Below are 20643 nucleotides of genomic sequence, written 5' to 3'. Positions count from 1 at the left end.
GGTAGCAGTAAAATCCGGCCTTGCACGATGCAATTTGTGCACCGGAGCTGAATTCAGCGATCGTGAAAAAAAAAGGACCTTCTGCGCATGCGCATTTTTTTTTTGTTGTATTTTTTCCCCCACAATTCTGGTCAGATGTCAGGGTGTGCCCGCATATGCACAGTATATCCAGCTCTCAATCTGCCATTTTTCATAGACAGGAGAAAAGATGCAGCAGATTGATCAGAGCAGGCAGAAGACCAGAAAATTTAGTTGTGATGTGAATGAGGCACTTATAACAGCAATTGAGTAAATGGAGGAAGTTTAATAGGAGAGGTCGAGGCAAACCGCCCCCCCACCCGTTGTAAAGAGATTTTGGACCGCTGTTGCTAAGTTTGTGTCCTCAGTGGACGACATTCTCAGAGACTACCAACAATGCAAGAAAAGGTGGAATGACCATTGCAGGGTCGTGAGAGCAAGTAATATTTTTATTCATACACTCCTTGATTACTTAAATTGTAAATCTGACACATGTTGCCGTAGCTAGTATTGCATCTTATTTGCCATGAATGATCATTACACATTATTAAGACTGCTTTTTGACATCTTAAAAGATGTTTCTGCACGTTGATGTCTTCCTCATGAACCATATGCAACTACCAGGGCGATTAAACAGACAGCTGTATTAAATGCACACAGTATGGTACAAGTGCTTTGATGGCTATGTGTGTGTGCCACAAGAGCAGAAGGGCACTCTGGTAACCATTCCTATTGTCATTTTTCCAGGAGAAGTTGTCACACAATCAGCACGAGCAGCAATGGACAGGCGGTGGTCCGCCCAATACACATTCCTTAACAGACCTGGAGGTGCGCGTCGCTGGCTTAATTGGTGCCTCCGGGAGGTCAACTATCCATGCGGGTGCTGAGCCCAGAGTGGGAACTGAGGGCAAGTCCTGCAAAATCCTCGGGTTGGCATGGGATCATAGGATGCAGTGCCTGTGGACTCGGGTTCGGGTCATGTGATGCAATGTCTCTTGACTACATATAATGCAGTAGTGGTGGTCCTTCAAATAAGCCTGCGCTATGTGACCTTACTCATGTCACCCTGTCCCCTCCCCTGCTGCTAACCACTCGTCTGTTGTTTACTATTTTGCAGATGAGGATTCTGAGGCGCCATATCGTCCTATGCAAGCCTCCACCTCAGTCCATCGTGTGTGGGGCGAAGAGGGCCACGCTGAGGACCCCCCATGGGAGGAACAACATCATGAAGCTGTTGCCAGGGGGGGTGGGGGGGTGGTGTTGGTGGAGGGGCTGGTGGCGGTGATGCAGTGAGCACATCTTTTAGCTGCTGCCACAAGTTCCTCAGAGGAAGACACATTTACAGGCTTTGTCCCATCCGAGGCAGCGGATCCAATGCACCCCCAGGGTTGAACCCCGTGTGCCATCTCTGCAGTGGTTGAGTCGGCAAAGCCAGTCTGCTGAAAGACAGGCAGACGCAGACCTGGTTATGTTGGGATTGTCAAGGGACATGGTCGAACTCAGTAGAGAGCTCCTCCAAGCCTTGGGTAGCATTTCCGGCAACATCGCAGCACAATCTGCGACACAATCTGCAGACATGTCGCAGATTGCAGCTGCGATCCTGGAGAACACAGAGGCTGTCAATGCACTGCGACAATTGATGGTCCCGACTTTTGGCACTGCAGACCAACAGCACCCGAGTGGGGAGGCCGTGCAAGAGCCTCCCAACTCAGAAGCCGGGCCTTCCATACCCAGAGCTTCTCCAGGGAGTCCAATGGCGTTTCTATTGTCTCTCCAACTACAGCAGCGCCCTGCGCGCCTTGCTGCACATCGTCTTGGTCCCAACGTGGATAGGGGTAGGGGTAAGATAAGAAGCAAGATGGGGGGAGGGGGGAAAGAAAAGATGGCCACAGTTAAAAGGCGTTCGGTGCAGGGATTGTTGTTGTTTGGCTGTAGTTTTCCTGTTTTGACTATTTTATAAAAGTTTTACAAATTGTGTTCAAGTTAAAAATGTATTTAAGTTTCAAAATTCAAGTTTACAAAGTTTCAAGAATGTACAAATGTTTCATAAATTTACAAATGTTTTATAAATTATTTTGTCCACCTTATCCATTCTTGTGCAGTGTCTCATTTGTAGAATAAGAGGGAGAATAGTGGGATAGAGTGGGCAGGCAACGGTGAAATGGCCGTTCACTGTTCAAGCAAAGCGATGAATTATGAGCTGCTGACGTAAGACTTTTGTAGTGGCGAAAGCTCCATGAGGCCTTCCCTGTTGTGGTGGTGGGGGAGGCAGCATGGGTTCATCGCCAGGCTCTCGTCCTCCTCCTCCTCTTTCCTCAGGTGGTCCTGCAGTCCCCAGTGACAATTCCTGTCCCCACATGATGGCTAAGTTGCGTAGCATGCAGCACACCACAATGAACTCAGCGACTTGCTGAGGGGAGTATTGCAGGCTGCCTCCAGAGTGGTCCAGGCATCGGAAGCACTGCTGGAGTACTCCAATTGTCTTTTCGACAATGTTGCGTGTGGCTATACGGCTGTCACTATAGCGATGCTCGGCTTGTGTCTGGGGGTTCCGGAGGGGGGTCATGAGCCAGGTGGCGAGGCCGTAACCTTTGTCCCCCAGCATCCAGCTCTGGCCTTGTGGCTGACGCTCGAACAGGTCTGAGACACTGCTCTGACGCAAGATGAAAGCATCATGGATGCTCCCTGGAAATTGTGCATTTATTTACTGCCATGAAGCGCTGAGTATGGTCGCACACGATCTGTATGTTCAGCAAGTGGAATCCCTTCCGGTTTCGGTAAACCTCTGGCTCCTCTAAAGGCGTTCGCAGGGCCTGCGTACAGTCAATGGCACCCTGGACCTTGGCGAAACCAGCAATTCGTGCAAAACCTCTCATTCTGTGCCTCCCTGGTCATTCGGAACTTTATAAAGTCCATCCTGCGTGCTTACAGTGCAGTAGTCACCTGGCAAATGCAGCTATGTGAAGCGAACTGCAAGATTCAGCATATGTCCCCTGCTGATGCCTGAAAGGAGCCGGAGGCACAGAAGGTAAGTGCCGCAGTCACCTTCACCTTGACGGGCAGTGCAGTCCTGTTGGCGCTGGGAGGCTGTAGGTCTGCCTTTATCAGCTTGCATATCTCTGTGACCATCTCTTTTTCAAGCGCAGCCTTCGAACGCACTGTGCCTCAGACAGCTGCAGGTATGAGTGCTGTTCCCTGTAAACTCGTGGGGGGTATGGTCTCCTCCACACGTCTGCAAGCTCTTTGATTATGCTCAAAATGCTCTTGAATAAGCCTTCTTCCAGCTCGATGCTGCATAGAAAAAGCAGCCAGCAATAATGGCAGAGATATTATAGCCCCCATTCTTTTAAATGTCCTCAAATAGCCTTAAAAATGAACTATAAACCTCACAAAAACATCTGTGTAGAACACAGCCTTCCCTCAAAATCATTTTATGCACTTAAGTTCTACTCCGTTTTTCAAGATGGCATCGTTAGCACCAGGTGCGTCATGGGTTCGAGCAGGCAAGACTTGCGAGTTTTCCCGGCGGGCGGTAAAAATGGCAGTATCAGCGAATTTCCCACCCGCGGCGATAGTGAGGGGTTGCACGTCGACGCCATAAAAACGGTGAAAAAAAAACGTGCGTGGTATTTTCTTTTTTACCGCCGGCGCAAAACCGCTGGCGAATTTTCCTCCCGGGCGCTAAATTATGTGCGTCGCGTTTACCGCCAAAAAACTCCATCACTTTTTCCGCCACGGCGGTAAAATAATGATAAATGGGTGCAAACCTACCGAATTTCTAGCCCAGAAGGTTCTAGCAGAGCAGGAATGTTAGTAAGGGGCTCTAGCAGGGCAAACTTGCAATATGTTCTGAATAATGAGAACTATACTTCAGTGTTGGCCAAGAACAAGTGAGAAACAAATCCAAGAATCATAAGCAGCGTTAATTTGCTTTTGTGTTTTCCTTTGCCCAAATACTGTGAGCTGTACTTTGATTCACTACCTTCCTATAATAACATTCAACGCTACAGATAAAATGATTCAGATTTTTAAATATGAAACGCATCAATGACCATCTTTTCGTGATTACTCAATTTGATGATCTAAACAGCTGCAACACTTCGACTAACCTTGTGTGTATCCATTTCACTTTTTAACTTGTTTTGGGCCCATTTCACTTTGATGATGTTGGAGTTGATGTCTTCCTTCAGTTTTTCAACATCTCTGTTGAGCTTTGTGGCTTCTCCTTCCTGCAAATACACATTTAAAGCATGTAGCTTTGAATCAAAGCTTTGCAGATTTGTAATAAAGCTTAAAAAGTGAATCTTCCCATCTTCAAGCATCTTTTGCATCTTTACTACATTTCCCCTCCAACCATAAACATTTATTCTAAAACTAGGCCGTTGACATTTTTACTGAAGTGTATTTCTTTATCTCTTGTTCTGTGTGCCTCTCCCTGACCAGCTTGAATCAACTGTTTGGAAATATACAAGTATGAAGAAAAATTGACTTGACTTCTAATCTTCTTTAACTCTCTCTGGCAAGCATCCAGTCTCCATTTAACTGCTTTGTCCAGGTAATACAGCACAAATCACATTTGCAAAATTTGTTCGAATTGAATTGGCAGTACTGATAGACATTCCTATTTAAATGATTCAAATATACTGGCTGATGAGCTGAGCAAGATGCTATCACAACCCTGAAAAAGATTTTTACTCCTGGCTTAGATCATTTCAACCTACAGCATTTACTTCTCTAGGTTTAGTATTTATTACATATTCTGGATGCTTTTCATACATAGGTTTGCAGACATACTTCAAAATCAAATGAAATATGCTGCAAAGTTTCATCAGCCGTAAAATAGTTTCATTTGCTTTCGAAAAAAAGATTGGCACAATAGCCATATCTTTCACCTAAACTATGTAGGGTGTGTGGAATGGCTGCACTTGAGTTTATTTTGCCTCGATTCGCATTATAATTATAATGTTGTCACTTGAATACAGCAATAGTAATCTGATAAACAGAAAATGCTGAAAATATTCAGCAGGTCAGGCAGCATCTGTGGAGAGTGTAACAGAGTTTACAGGGGAATTTTAACATGAAAAACAGGTGGGTTAGGAGTGTGGGGGTAGTTAAAGTTTTAAAAAGCTAAATCCCAACTCCAACCCACCCAATTTCAACTTTTACTCAGGCGGGCTGGGGGCAGTCAGCCAATCTGCTGTCAGGAGGCAGGCTAGCATTTTAAATCTGATAATGAAGCCCTGAAGCCTCTGCTATTTCCTGGTGTGCAGGTTTTACGACAGCCGGCCAGGAATCCCAAGCCTCACTCGAACACAGACTCTGGGAGCAATCCTTGCTCCATTCTATATGAAGTTTCAGCACTGAGAAAGCATTCTTAGTGGTTCTACCACAACATTAGTATTGAAGAGTTTATTTCTTTTTACTTCCTAAAATAAATGGATTAGAACCACCTTTAAAATAATGAAGAGAAATGCCATTCAATTAAGTCAAGCATTTTCCACAAATATCACCAATAATGATTTCTAACCTAGTCTATAGAGTGGTGAAGCCAGTTTAAATTCATGGCACCTTTCCCACAAAAGATGTGCACCAATAAGCTGATGTGCCATTAAAATGAATGGCTGATGTTTCAACGAGTAGATGATTATAAGTGCCAAATGAAAGCAGCTACTATAAAAAGACATGCAAAATTATGGATAGATTTCAGATAAACACACACACACACACACTATTGTCTTATTTTTTAGTTCACACAGGTAGAATGGCCAGTTATGGAATATATACCAACAAATATGTCATCTTCAGGAGAAGAAGACCTCTGCTAAAGAGAGGAATTAAGTGAGAAAAGTAGAGGGGAAAAGTCCTCTTGTACTACTGGCATCAGTATTTCTACAGATGGATTATAGCTCTATATACAGTCTCATTACATTACGGAGATAAATTACCTTTGCCTCATAGAGCTGTTGTAATCTTGCCTTCTCTTGTGAGAGCTGTTTGGCCTTAATTGTCAATTTCTCCAGTTCTCTGTTTGCATCCCTTAGTTTTTTTTCAATTCCTTCCTTCTCTTTTCGAAGATCAAGGGCTTCTTTTTCTCCTCGAACATACTTCATTACCATAGCTTCTTTTTCCTGACGCGCATCCTCACATTTTTTGTTAGCCTAAAAAAGAAGAACCAATTAATTTCCCAGGTCCACTTTTCTTTAAAAAAAAACCCGATAGACACATTAAGTTGTGGATTATATCCATTTACGTTATAATGCAATCATGAATTAAGCTTACAGGCAAACATACAGTCTTTAGTGCAATGATTACACACAGATTTCTTACTGCATTTTAAATCAAGTATCAGCTGCACAATCCCTTGGGCTGTGTTTCTCCTTTCCTTGTGTACTAGGTGGCATAACAGAATGTGGCCAATGATAGCTGCAATGAAGGCACATGTCCCACTAACCCTGCTGGTTATGGGGGCATGGGAGACCTTCGAGAAAATGTATTGAGGCAAACATTAAAGAAAATCAGAAATGTAACTTGCCCGAATGCACACTCCAACAACCCCAGCTCAGCAGGTGATGGCTAACTATGGATTTTATCATCATTTTTGAAGCATTCAATGACAATGAGAGTGGGTTGATAACATCACAGTTACTCTTGCTCTGTAGACTTGACATGATCTTCAAAGCGTTGAAGATGCCAAGCTGTCCATAACCAGCAGTAAAATGATTAGCCAGTTAATATTTTTTTTAGGTCATTAGTTGAGGGAGGAATATTGGCCAGAACACCGGGAGAATTCCGATTCTTTTCAAATAGTGCCATGAGGTCTTCAACGCCCATCTGAACATGCAGATGGATCTTTGGTTTATCATCTCGTACTCCATTTTCACACCAATATAAAACAGATTTGAATATACACTTATACAAGAGCGACAGCATAACTTCATAGTCAGCTTCTGATCTGACAAAACGTACTAAGCACCATTTCACACCTCCTGGTTCTGCTACTTGTAGAACATATCATCAGAGTGGTGTGAAGCCTGGATTATATTATATTCAGGAGCCTGGTGTAGAATTTGCTGTAGAATTTAAAGCATCAGAAAGTGGACACTCCCAACCACTCTATTAACACCTGCCAAGAGAGTAGAGCTCTACCTATTTATGCAAACACTCATGCAAAAAAAAACCTTCTCCTGGCAAGCAGATTACAATTCGCAGCCAGGTGCTTCCCACAACTTAACATGGGTCTTGCTAGCTGCACTTTACACTCTCCCACTCGGACCAATTTAAATTTGGATGATGATTCCGTTTATACAACTGGACAATTTCTTAACCCAACAGGAAAACAAAAAAATCACATACTTCCATTACATTTTTTTTTGATGTAAACAAACTTAATTAATATAGTCACACAACACAAAAGCAAAATACTGCGGATGCTGGAATCTGGAATAAAAACAGAAAATGCTGGAAATCTCAGCAGGTCAGGCAGCATCTGTGGAGAGGAAGCAGAGCTAACATTTCAGGTCGATGACGAAGGGTCCCGAAATGTTAACTCTGCTTCCTCTCCATATATTAATTAATAGAGTAGCAATTTAAGCTCTCACTAAAACCAGAATGTGCTTTTTTTTTTTTTAAATACTGCATTCACAAGCATAAAATCCTCTCTCCATTATAGTTCGTTCAAAATCCACCGACAAAGCCCATAAAATTGGCTTTTATATCATTTGTGCTCTGGTAAATGAGCCAGCAAAAATACAGTAGAAGCCCCCAGCAGTAGCAGTTATCCTGCTTCTTAAGCATATAGAATATAGCTGTTAAGTGAGACGTCTTTGGTAAACTGAATAATTTCTAATTAGCAATGGGATTCCTTCTCTCCTATTAGGAGCTGCATCTCCTAAATTTCACACAGTAGTCAGATGTGATTTCCAAGAGAGCACATTTTTCTTTAGGCTGCAATCATTTCCATGTTTACAATGACCTACAAAACTGGATTGTTCAGATTCAGACAGCGCTGATAAATATAAACAAAGGTGGGACAAAGGAAGAAGTACAAGTACAATCAAGTTCAATTTTATATTGAACTTTTTCAGTAATTCTGACACTGTTCCAAACTCAACAGACCAACCCAGAATGCGTGTGGAGGGTTACTTCACTAATTGGAAGGTGTCCTGTTGGGTCCATACACAGGCAAAATTCAGGAGGAGGTCAAGAGTGGGGGAGGGGGGGAGTGGGAATCTTCCTGTTGGGGTCAAGCAAAACAAACTACATCCCAAAAGATATATAATTCCCAAACAAAAGCCTGAAATAGAATTTTAAAAGTTAATCTTATATTGTGAAAGCATTCTTACTTGTTCTATCCGAAAAGTTACATTTCTTTGCAACTGGTGAATGGCGTTTTTGGCAGCAGCATCTTGAGAGATCATTCGCTCCTTCGTCATCTTTATTTCCTTTATAAGATTTTCAACTTTGACTTCCATCTGCAACAAATAAGTGAATCCATAAATGAGTAAATCATTCCTCTGTTCGGAGTTTTACAGGCTTGTAAGCTAATTAAAAAGTTGGAATTATAAAAGTTAATGGGGATCATTAAATAGCTCTCATTGTATTATAGTTTTCCATTCCCTCCTAGGTATGCACAATTTTATATATTTCTCTTGTGTTCTTATATTTGTGCACACTTCCCCATCAGCTTTTCCAATTATAAATTCCTATGTCTAAACTACCAATGTAAACTTGTCAGGCGGTAGGTAGTCTCCTAGCAGTTGTGGTGCTGCAGCACAAGGGTGTAGTTACAACATGACCATTTATATAGGCTGCTTATAAATATGAATCTAGGAACTTATAATGGAAGTATATGTTGCCACAGTACAAATTTTCCAAGCCTTTCTGGAGTCCCAATTACCGAAAGGTCAATTTCATTAAACATCTGTCCTCGTCTGTTGCCAATTATACACTGAATACAACAGAAAGCTGGAAGGGCAATAAAAGCTATTGGAACCTACAAGCATTGTGATGAAAGCAAATCATGGATTTAGCATCATGTGGCTAAAGCTAGTTTTTTGCTGTGTGAATCTACAAGGTAACTTTTGGAGAGAGGGGACAGTCAGATCGAAAAAAGACAATTAAGGACCTACAAAATTAAATATCTGTATTCAAGTGATGTTAATGACCTATTCTGGTTTAATTCCCAGATCTTTCAACTTCACTTTAGCTATTTTGACCACTGTGATTATCAGCAACTTGGGCAGGGGGAGGTCAGTAACTGGGGAGAGGGGGGAGGGGGGGTAGGAAGGAACTTGTTTAGGGGGTGGGAAAAAGTTTTAACCCACGAGGGTGAGCCCCGTCTGTTCTGAGGTCTGTTCTGTCTGGAGCTTGGCAGTCAGAATGGCTCGAATTACATTTTGCAAAGTACGATTACTTAGGAAGGCAGGATCTAATTACACATTCCAAGAAAACTTTTGGGTGTGTCTTGTCCTCCAAAGGGACCAATCATAAATCAGGTCTTGTCCCTCAAGGTGACCAATCAGAAATCTGGTATTGGAAATAAACACAACCTATTTTGACACCATTCATGCAGCAATGTTGTCCATTTTTTTCTTCCAATCTCTAATACTTTTCACTGCTATCAACTTACATTTATATAGCACCTTTAACATAAGAAAATGTCCCAAGGTGTTTCACAGAGGCAGAATCAAAGAAAGGGATTCCAAGCCAAAGAAGAGGTTAGGAGATGACAAAAAAAAATTGGTCAGAGGTAGGTTTTAACAAAGATCTTAAAGGAAGACAGGGAGATGGAGAGGTTTAGGGAGAAAATTCCAGAGCGTGGGTGTAGACAGCTGAAGTAACGGCACCTGTGGTTAAGCGAAAGGATGAAGGACCACGCGCAAGAGGCCAGAGTCAGAGCAACAGAGTTCAAGGGAGAGGATTGGCAAACTGGAGGAAGTTACAGAGATAGGGAGAGATGAGAAGCACATGAATTTTAATACAGATAAGTGTAAAATATGGATGTCCAGTCACTGCAGAGCAGCGATCAACAGAGCAAGCTGGATGCTGAACTACACAACCAAATATGTCAAAAAGTTATGCTCAAATTGTACAGTGCTCAGAACAGATTGCAACTTGTACAATTGTGATCACCAAACATGAGAGACACAACAGAGACATTTAAGCCTGTAAGTTGCATAAAGAACAAGACTAATCCTTAGCAGCAACTTACTAAGTTCAATGGAGAGACGAGATATTTTCAGCCATGAAAGGTGGCTAAGAGAGTACCTCATACAGGCATATACATTAGTAAATGGCACAGAAAACATTGGAATCATCTAAGAATTGGTTGCTGCAAAGAGGAGACTAGACAATTGTTCTAAATGGATGAGTTAGGATAGACTTCCTCCTCCATATTATCTTATGATCTTGTCACTATTAACCACCTTGTACAGACAAACAAAAGTTAATAATATTGGTCTTCTAATCGACTTTACAGAAAGAAAACTTGTCAGAGAAGACCAATGAAAGACACTGGAAGTGGTTCAATGTCTTACTACATTTGCATGTTGCTCCAAAACAAGAACCTCTGGTTAAAGACGCTCAAAAATAGAAATATGCGCACATAACCCCAAGAACTAAAGTTGCCCAGAAATTCTGAATTCTTGAATCTTTTGATTTTACATATAGAGATGCAAAGTAAAAGAATCTCACTATGTTAAATTGTAGCAATGTTACAGAAATGTGTCCTATCACAACATAGCTCAATAAGAGTTACTGTCTGCCTTACAATTAATTTCCTGCTGTAATAATTCATGGTCTCCAACTATATATAAAACAAAATCCAAGACTGGTGGATCTCCCACAGCATTGCTTGCAGGTTGAGGATATGTCCAGCAGACCCACCTGGGATGGGACATGGACCACACTGAGTGAGTGTGAAATAAAGGAAGAGTAGGAGCAGGAGCACAGGTAGATCAGGAAGAGATGATAAATGAGTATTCGAGAAGTGAAATACTTCAGCAGAGTTCAAGGCTGGCAGGTGCCCAGCTCTACAACAGGGTGCTTTAAATGAAGTTGCATGTTTGAGCAGGTAAAGCTTTCTAAATTTGATTCCTAGAAGTATACAATACTTTACTCACCTTAACATGTCAAACATGTAAAGCAACATTATCAATAAGCTTCTCAGTCTGGACAGGGTTGCTGTAGTTATAATTAAAATTATAATTTTTATTGCAAGCCCCCCTTCAATATTCATCTTTCCCTCCCCCCGCCCTCCTCCCATTAAAAGAGCGAGAGGTGAGGTTCAGAGAAAGTTCTTATGCAGAGTTGTTAAGAGCATGGAAAGCTTTACTACAGGAAGTAGTTGGGGCAGAGACCAACTGAATCTTTTCAGGGAAAAGCAAATAAACCTTTGCAGCAGAGGAAGATCCAGAGTTATGAGGAGGGAAGAAGGCAACAGGATTAGTGTTAGATTGCTCTTGTAAAGAGCTGGCACAGATATAATGGGCCCAAGCCCTTCCTTCTATGGCTTTATGAACCATTAAATTATCTCCGACACATGCAAAGGGTTGACTCCAGTCTGAAATTTGAATCACTTCCCATTCAGGGCAGACTTCCCCACAAGGCATTTGATAGAAGTTTGCCAAAAAAAGTCTAAAAATAGGCTGACCCGTAAAGATCAAGCTTTTAAAGAATGAATAATCATCAACATTTGGCTGTCTACACTCACACGCTCTCAGGGCCTCCCTGTTCCATGTGAGGAATACGATTTCTTTGCCGAGTTATGTCACAAGGGAGGTGCCAAGCAGAAGCCTGACCCTTCCCCTAGTAAGGAGAGAAATGAATAGAAATTCAAGAGGGAAAAAAAGCACAAGTTACCAATTTAGTTTCAACTCCTTACAAATGAATTGAAGAACAGCATTGTAGAAGGTCAATGGATGATCTTTTATACTGCAAAATGGCATACTACAAACAGAAGCTGACAAAAAGAAACAAAAATGAACTAAGTCGCAGAGATGGCTTACCTGTTTTATAGTGTTGATGTGTTGCTTTTCTGTTTCAGAACGCTTTTTCAATTCATCTTTCAAGTTGTCTTTCTCTGCACAGATCTCCACAATCATTTCCTGATGTTTTCTGTTTTCTTCCATCAGTCTGCACAGTAAACACAATAGCAACATGAGCAAAAGAAATGTTTCAGAGTAACAGCATTCACCTTCACAAATAATGACATTTTAATAAACATTTGGTTGGCTACAAACTCTTTGCACTTGTAGTTTCACGTAACTCTGAGCATTCCCAAATAAATTTCGAGAAGCACAGCAAGGAGTTCAGTTATACCTGCAGCAGACAAACTTACGATCTTAAATCTTTTGATAAAGACGATTACAATATAACCTAGAGCTGGAGAGATTTGTTTTTACAGCTAAACTGGAAGAATTTTTTTTTTAAAGTAGTGATTGAAAGGTCCAGACAGAAATTGTATGGCACGGTAGGTTAAAACCCATTTATTTTTAAAAATCTCTTCATCTCAAGTTCAACCTTGATGATGAATGAAAGTAAATGCACCCAAAGAAAAAGTACGAGTTCCAACCAAAATAAGCGTAGTCAGTCTTAAATCAATTTTTTAAGCAAATGACCAAAGCACAAAGCTGGCCATATTTCAACTTAGTTGGCAGTCTCACTCTGAAAGCTTTTCCAAAAAGTTGCTTTGTGGAAAGTTAGCTGTGGCAGGGAGGGGTAGAGAATGCATTTCCATGGTCAAGTCATGGGGTTTTCCACTTATGCATTCCAATACCAACCATTTTAATAGACAGAAAAATCATGCGCTGGGAAGCACAGAAGCAGTAAACCACAGCCACTGTTGGGTCAAGTTGTAGTCCATATCTGGGGCACATTATCTGGGTATCCATCTAAAGAAAAATCTAATACAGAATACCATACCCCAGAAGAAAAAAAAAATCACACTTGGATGAATATGAAAATACCAGAAATTGTGTGTAACTTTCGTAAATCACCAGGTAATATTATAGCCTGAGCCACTTTGTCCCCGTGCCCTTGTAGTGGTCATTGGCATTTAGCAATGAAGGAACTGTTACTCGAATATGCTGTTCTAAAACACTTGCAAGATAATATCCAAATTTTTAAAATATTTAGTGAAGAACTGTCCAAATTACTCAAGAAAGTGATCAAGTGATCTCATCGTTATGTTAACGAAGCTTGTGTTTGGCCCCATGTACTGCACCAGTGAGAAGGATTAAATTACATTTTCACACAATTTTGGCTCCATCTCTTACATCAAAGCTGCTCTTTTTTTTAAATTGCTGACCAAGTAATTTTGAATTCAATCTTAATCTGCATTAGGAATCTGTATGTTAGTAATCCACTAATGTAACAAAAGGATCAAAGCAGTCCCGACAGTATGGGCCCAAGTTTCCACATGATTTGCGCCTGATTTTTTTAGGAGCAACTGGTGGAGAACGGACGATCTTAGAAATCGCAATTCTCCACATTTTTTTTTCTGCAGTTCTAGTCAGTTTAGAACAGTTCTACTTTGGAACAGAATTTTTTCTTCAAAAGGGGGTGTGTCCGGCCACTGACGCCTGATTTGAAAATTTCCAGAGTGAAAACGTACTCCAAACTAAAGTAGAATGGAGCAAGTGAAGATTTTTGTAGAACTGAAAAAACCTGTTCTACACATTAAAAAATCAGGCGCAGGTAACAAATTAGGCGTCCAGAACGAGGTGAGGGGGGGGGGGGGGGAAGGGAAGTCATTAAATTCTATAATAAATCCTTATTTATACTTATATAAATATTATACAAATAAATCCAACCTGAATAAACATTTATAAGCAAAGAAAAGATTAAATAAACCATCTTCCTACCTGTGTGAAAGTGCTTCAGGCAGGCCTTTCGGGACCTAAGGCTGAACGGGCTGGGCCCGAGACTTCGGACAGGGCCCGTCCCCAGCACCAGATTTACAGGTAGGTGGCGTCGGGTCAGGGAGGTTCAGTTCGGTTCAGGTCGAGGGGGGGGAGGGAGGGAGGGAGAGGGAGAGGGAGAGGGTCAGGTCGGATCCAGTCCGGGAGCGGGAGTCGGGTCGGGTTGGGTGCGCGGGTCGGGTCGGGAGGGCGGGGAGCGGGAACAGGAGCGCGGGTCGGGTCGGGTCCAGTCGGGGAGGCGGGAACAGGAGCGCGGGTCGGGTCAGGTCCAGTCGGGGAGCGGGAATAGGAGCGCGGGTCGGGTCGGGTCCAGTCTGGGGGGGGGGGGGGGGGGGGGAGCGGGTGTCGGGTCTGGTCCGGAGGCAGGGGGGGGGGGTGGGGAGCGGGTGTCGAGTCTGGTCCGGAGGCGGAGGGGGAGCCTAGTCCGGAGGCAGGGGGGGCGGGGCGGGGAGCGGGTGTCGGGTCTGGTCCGGGGGGGGAGGGAGCAGGAGCTGGGCGTGGAAGGAACCTTATTCACACAGCCCCAGTAAGGCCATTCGGCCAGGGCTAGGGGCTGCGTGCTTCGGGCCCCTCCCACAGTTCGGCGCCTGGAGCTACTGCACTTGCATGCCCACTGTAGCACGCATGTGCAGAAGTCCCGGCACTGTTTTCAGCGCAGGGACCTGGCTCCGCCCCCCCCACAGCTCGTGCTGCGCTACGCCGAGGGTGAGAGGACCTGCAGGGAGGTGGAGAATACGGAGGATTTTTTTAGGCGCACTTTGTGGCGCGAAAAACGGGCGTTCAGGTCGGAACTGCGCCGTTCTAGGCGCGTGTGGAAACTTGGGCCCAATGAAACTAAATCCAACTGCAATTTCTGTGGTGGTGCAGAGAAATGGGCTTTCAGAATAAAACAAATTAAATAACTGCTGTACAGACACACTTCTTGCATTATATTTTATATTACATTATTGTGATGACTAATCAGACATTACAGTCAACTACTGTACACAACTAGAGAATTAATGGGCTCAATTTTGGCCCACCCCTTTTTTCGGCGCACTTACCGGAGATGCACCACTTTTCTCTCAAAGTGCTTGGAATATATTAATTTGTTCCCAAGAAGGAGCCAAACCATCCAATTCGATTACAAGTATCACTAGGGTCTTTTTAAACTGCAGCTTCATGTTGCACCTCTGAGTTTGAGAGATACACTTTTAATGTGTCAAAATATATTATGCTCCAAGTCAGCAGTACTTTTGAAGCAATTAGATAGCAAGCTAGACAGGGTACTTTTTGGAAGGTAAGCAGCAAATCACCAAGTAATGTTCTGGTCAGGAACCATGCTTCATGTCCAGCTTTACAGGACTCATGACTTTTCTACATTGAGGAAGAATAGTAAAAATAGTAGTTACGATAAATCTACTATTTGTATTTAAAAAAAATTCATTCTCAGAATGTGGGCATTGCTGTCACCGCAGCATTTATTGCCCATCCCTAGTTGCCCCAAGAAGGTGGTGGTGGCCACCTTCTTGAGTGGCTTGCGAGGGCACTTCAGAAGGTGATTAAGAACCATGTTGGTACGAGACTGGAATGGCAGGTCAGACTGGGTAGATGGCAGGTTTCCTTCCCTAAAAAAGGACATGAGTGAACCATTTGGATTTTTACAATCCAACAGCTTCTTATCACTTTTACTGTTAACAGCTTTTTCTTTTCAGATTTCTTTTTATTAAATAAACTTAAATTCTCAAAGTGCCATGGTGGGATTTAAAGTCACATTCTCTGGATTATTAGTCCAGTAACATGGGCACTGCACTACTGTACCCACCACTGTTTGTCTAGTTATTAATAAATCATTTTGATAATTTGCAGCCAAAACCCAAGTGTAAACATATTTGTATTCTACCACAGAATGTGTGTGTTTTTATTCAACTGCTTTCTGAAATCATAGAAATGCCTCGAGGGCATGTGATATTCCTGAATTGCAGAGGCAAGAGTTTCTGGGGCTGAAATTGAGCCCCCCGAAAAGGCCTCTTACCACCGGAAAGCGGCGGCCAAGTGGCAGAGTCGAGTGGCCACCGAATTTCACCTCAGGGATTTTTACAGCGGTCCCCAATTCCACCTCGCTGCTACCAACCCCTCCTAAATGTACACCGCCGATCTCCTGCACCTCCATATAAATTCACCCACAAAAATCTTCGGGCCGCCAACCAGTGTCCCCCACAGCTTTTTCTGTCGGTGCACTGTGTTTTTAAGTGTGTGCGGCATGGCTGTATGATGCTCATTCAAGGTGAGGCTGCACGATGCTCATTCAAGGTGAGGCTGCACTTCTGCGGCCGCCATGTGTTTTTTTTTTGTCAGCCGACAATTATGCCCCCGGGTTCGGCCAGGCCGTTAACACCTCTTGGGTGCCAGGCCGCTGGCCCGGCTGAAACCCTCCCTGGTGGCCCAGTGAAATGAAGTTTGAAAATGGCGAAGGCTCTCCCCTTTAAGTGAAGGGGAGAGACGTGGTGATGCACACGTGTCATGATATCATCAGTGCTAGGCTGATGACTGACAGCAGCAGAGACTCCATCCCGGCTCCACTTCCGCCTCGCTAGAGTGCTCACCCATTATGACCGACTTCCGGCCCGCTCCAAAAAAATTGCCCAAGAGCTGAATTTCACACAGGAGGCCACCTCATTCACAGCACTTCAACAGCGACCCATTTCGGGCGGACCTGTATTTCTACCCCTGGGCTTTCTACAATTGCCCAGATAGTGGGCCAGGCAAAGGCGCACTGTGCTTCGCAGAAAGTGATAGCTCACTTGCAGGAAAGGGCTTTGGCACGGAACCTATGAAAAATATCTGCTAGTAGAAATGTCCCAATACATCCATCTGCCACTGTTCTACATTCCACAGTGACCAAAAAGTGTGTTTAAATTTCTCTCATATTATTGCATACACTCATATTGACAGAACTATAAACTATTTTTAGAATTTAAAAAACAGATGTCTTGCTATTAACACTTACTTCTTGATTTTCCTTTCTTGTTGGAGACATTTACTTTGTATTGACTCATTAAATACAGTTACAGCACTGCTTTCTTTTGTAATTCCATTGGGTAAACTGGGGCTCACGGAGGATTCTTTTGAAAAAATGTTAAATTCTGATTCTAGCTCGTCCAGCAATGCATCCTGCGAAGATTCGTGCTCCATCCTGGACATCAGGTCCTTGGTTATCTTTGTATCAAACGGACTTTCGGGATCAAACTTGTTAGAGGGGTGAGATATGCATTTGGTCCAATCAGTAGACTCTGCCTGCTTTGATGTTTCTGATACAGGACAAAGTGTTTGATCATTGACCGTTCTAATAAGTTCTATACATTCGCTAGCCTCTGACTTATTTTCTGATGCTATTCCCGTACCACTTTTGAAAGCTATTAGAGCACGTGGTTCTCCACTTCCACCATGATCTGCCAAGTTATTCATACTCTGTTCAACCTTTTCACTTTGCAATTGTGCCTCAGCAGTTTCATGTTCTGCATTAATATCCACTTTCAGTTTCAGTGTTTCGATTGGTGAACATGTCTCTGACTTGAGACGTGTGTGATTTAATGCATCAGTTTCTGCTGCAGTGTCATCATTAATAGCGTCATTGCTAGTAGCACTGTCAATCACCGACAGATGTCCTTTTTCATTTTCACTGTTCGACACCTGTTCATTGGCCTGCAGCGCAATCTGTTCATTTGGATGTTGTTCCATTCTCAGGTCATTCAAATATTTATCCTGCAACAATAAAAAAAACAGAATGGATATGTTGAAAAGACAAGTTTACACGTGTGTATTGAATAATGTATTGAAAATGAAAAGACATTTGCCCACACAGCTGTTTTCCTATATGACGGTGCTGGTTCCAGAAATATAAATAGATCTAACAATAGCTCCACATCATGGCTTATTTCAAGTACAATAACTGCAATATCTAACATATTATGAAAGAGTCATGATTTAGGTGATTCACTTGTTTAATTTTGACAATCAGAAAAACATGAAGATGGAGGTTATGAAAATGCTGTAATGAGCAGTTCAGCAATTCTAAATAATTGACGATTGAGCACAAGACACATTACATTTCCAATTAGTTTACCTAATTGTTTCACTGGGATTCAATCCAGAGCCTCAATCGAAAAGAGGTGGATAACATTATTAAAAAAAACTTCTATTTCTGTCCCTAAAGTCAACAAATAGAACATCCAGCAATTAAGTAAACTAATATTTGTGTCATTTAATGTATTTACCTATATGACAGCCCACCAAAAATTCCCAAGGAAAAGTTAAAATTTCAAAAAAACTCCTTCACTTGAATCGAGACGCATAAATACGTGATACCAATGCTTAACACAGTAACAACTTGCATTTATATAGCGCCTTTAACATAGTAAAACATCCCAAGGCACTTTACAGACACGTTATTAAACACCGAGCCACATAAGGAGATATTAGGACAGATGACCAAAATCTTTGTCAAAGAGGTAGGTTTTAAGGAGCATCTTAAAAGGAGAGAAGGGCAGAGAGGCTTAGGGAAGGAATACCAGGCAAAGGACAATCTTTTAGCATTATTTCAGAGCATTGTACAAGTACCCAGTGAGAATGAATGAGCTGACCAAAGTGCAAAAAATAGCTCACTAACATCCAAATAAATTAAGTCTCTATTATGTTCGGAGGATGTAGAAGTTCATTTGCTGTAAAAAAAAATGTATATACAGGTCCTCAGTAGCAATATAATGAGACATGTAAATAAAGAATGAATGACTTACTTCAAACAGCAGTTGCCAATGGAAAACAGCAAGAATGACAGGAAGAAAAAGAAAATAACACGAAGAAATTCAGCTTTATAACACAGTGAGGGTGGAGAGCAGAAGAACATTTGGTTATGAAACAAAATACAATCATACTAGTACCTTGCCATTTCTACTACAAATCTCTTATCTTAGCAAATATACTATCAAAATCACAAAACTCAGACTGTAAGCTGCAATCATGTTAACTTAATGTCTTCCGATGCATAACAACTTAATGAACAGCAGAGAGGATGAAAAAAAACACAGTAGACTTAATGGGCCCAAGTTTCCACATGATTTGCGCCTGATTTTTAGGAGCAACTGGTGGAGAACGGACGATCTTAGAATTTGCAATTCTCCACATTTTTTTTTCTGCAGTTCTAATCAGGTCGAACAGTTCTACTTTGGAACAGAATTTTTTCTTCAAAAGGGGGTGTGTCCGGCCACTGACGCCTGATTTGAAAGTTTCCACAGTGAAAATGTACTCCAAACTAAAGTAGAATGGAGCAAGTGAAGATTTTTGTGGAACTGAAAAAACCTGTTCTACACATTAAAAAATCAGGCGCAGGTTACAAATCAGGCGTCCAGAAAGAGGTGGGGGGGGAAGGGAAGTCACTAAATTCTACAATAAATCCTTATTTATACTTCTACAAATATTATACAAATAAATCCAACCTGAATAAACATTTATAAGCAAAGAAAAGATTAAATAAACCATCTTCCTACCTGTGTGAAAGTGCTTCAGGCACGGAGAATTCTGCAGCAAGCCTCACAAAACGAGGGAGCCGACTGAACGCGGGCGGGGGGGTGGTGGGGAGAGCCGACGAACGCGGGCGGGAGGGAGCCGACCGAACGCAGGGGGGGGGCGGGGGGGATTGAGCCGTTCCAGACGGGAAAGAGAGAAGGCTGCAGGAAGCCTCAGAAATTGAGGAGCCATTTCCCGACGGCAAAAGGGGGAGGTCGTCATGAAACGGCTGCCTCAACTTTCTGAGGCTTCCTGCACCCTTCTCACTGCTACAAGAAGCCTCTATGCTGATGGCAATGTACTTTTATTAAAAAATTTTCAAAAACTAAACAGCTACAAAGAACTACAAAAATGGCCGAGTGCCAATGTTTTTTTCACACTGAGCATGCGCGAACGCTCCAACGCGCACGTGCAGCGTTGCCGGCAGGAAAAAACTAATTTAAATAGTACCCGCCCCCTCCCACTTACAAAATCGGCGCGAGTGTAGGCTCCGCCCCCCTAGGCGCCGCGCCAAGCAGACAAGAAGCTGCAGAACGCTCCAGAATCGCTCTTTTTTTTCCGACGCCGTTTTAGGCGCGAAAAACGGGCGCCCAGCTCGGAGGGGCGCCCGTTTTTTATCATTTGGAAACTTGGGCCCAATGAGTCAACTGCTGGAAGGAATAGCTATTTCATCACACAAACCTATTACCTTAACTGGAAACGGAAATTTACATCAATGTATTAACCACAATTCAACACTATTCCAAAAGGAAACAGCTCTCTTTTTTAAAAAAAGTGATACATTTCCACTGCAAACATTCATTGCAATGCAAATCCTTTATAAATTTCCCCTTCACACTCGCGCCAATTTCTCCAGCAGGAATTTAGCTCATGTCCTCCCTTTAGCCATCATAGAGTCACCTCATGCACTATCGTCCATTACACTATAAATCAGTTGTATCCTCTTAAGTAACAATAGATCAGCCATGATCTTATTGAATGGCGGAGCAGGCTCGAGGGGCCGTATGGCCTACTCCTGTTCCTATTTCTTATGTTCTAATAGAAAATGCTTGATGTACACAGCACATCAACCAACACCTGCAAAGTAAAAAGATTACAGCATTTCCAGCCTATATTGTTCATCAGAACTCATTCTGATCTCCTAATCACTTTTCTTTGCACA

The 20643-nt window shown here is 42.6% G+C and overlaps 1 protein-coding gene across 3 annotated transcripts in view; it reads right to left on the bottom strand.

Moving 5' to 3' along the window:
• The window catches only part of ccdc186 (coiled-coil domain-containing protein 186), a 124765-nt gene that overhangs the window by 81328 nt on the left and 22794 nt on the right, over positions 1-20643 (bottom strand). For all 3 annotated transcript variants that reach the window (XM_070876599.1, XM_070876600.1, XM_070876601.1), the window contains exons 2-6: positions 16927-17681; positions 12024-12150; positions 8361-8489; positions 5964-6176; positions 4128-4247 (exon numbers count right to left, since the gene is read on the bottom strand). In XM_070876599.1, coding sequence (XP_070732700.1) covers positions 4128-4247; positions 5964-6176; positions 8361-8489; positions 12024-12150; positions 16927-17657 — 1320 coding nt within the window. In that variant the 5' untranslated portion in view covers positions 17658-17681. The remainder of the gene's footprint in view (positions 1-4127; positions 4248-5963; positions 6177-8360; positions 8490-12023; positions 12151-16926; positions 17682-20643) is intronic.

Source organism: Pristiophorus japonicus, chromosome 3, assembly GCF_044704955.1.
Source record: "Pristiophorus japonicus isolate sPriJap1 chromosome 3, sPriJap1.hap1, whole genome shotgun sequence".
NCBI lineage: Eukaryota > Metazoa > Chordata > Chondrichthyes > Pristiophoridae > Pristiophorus > Pristiophorus japonicus.
Note: the sequence above shows the minus strand (reverse complement) of the source record. Positions and strands in the feature narration are given on the sequence as shown.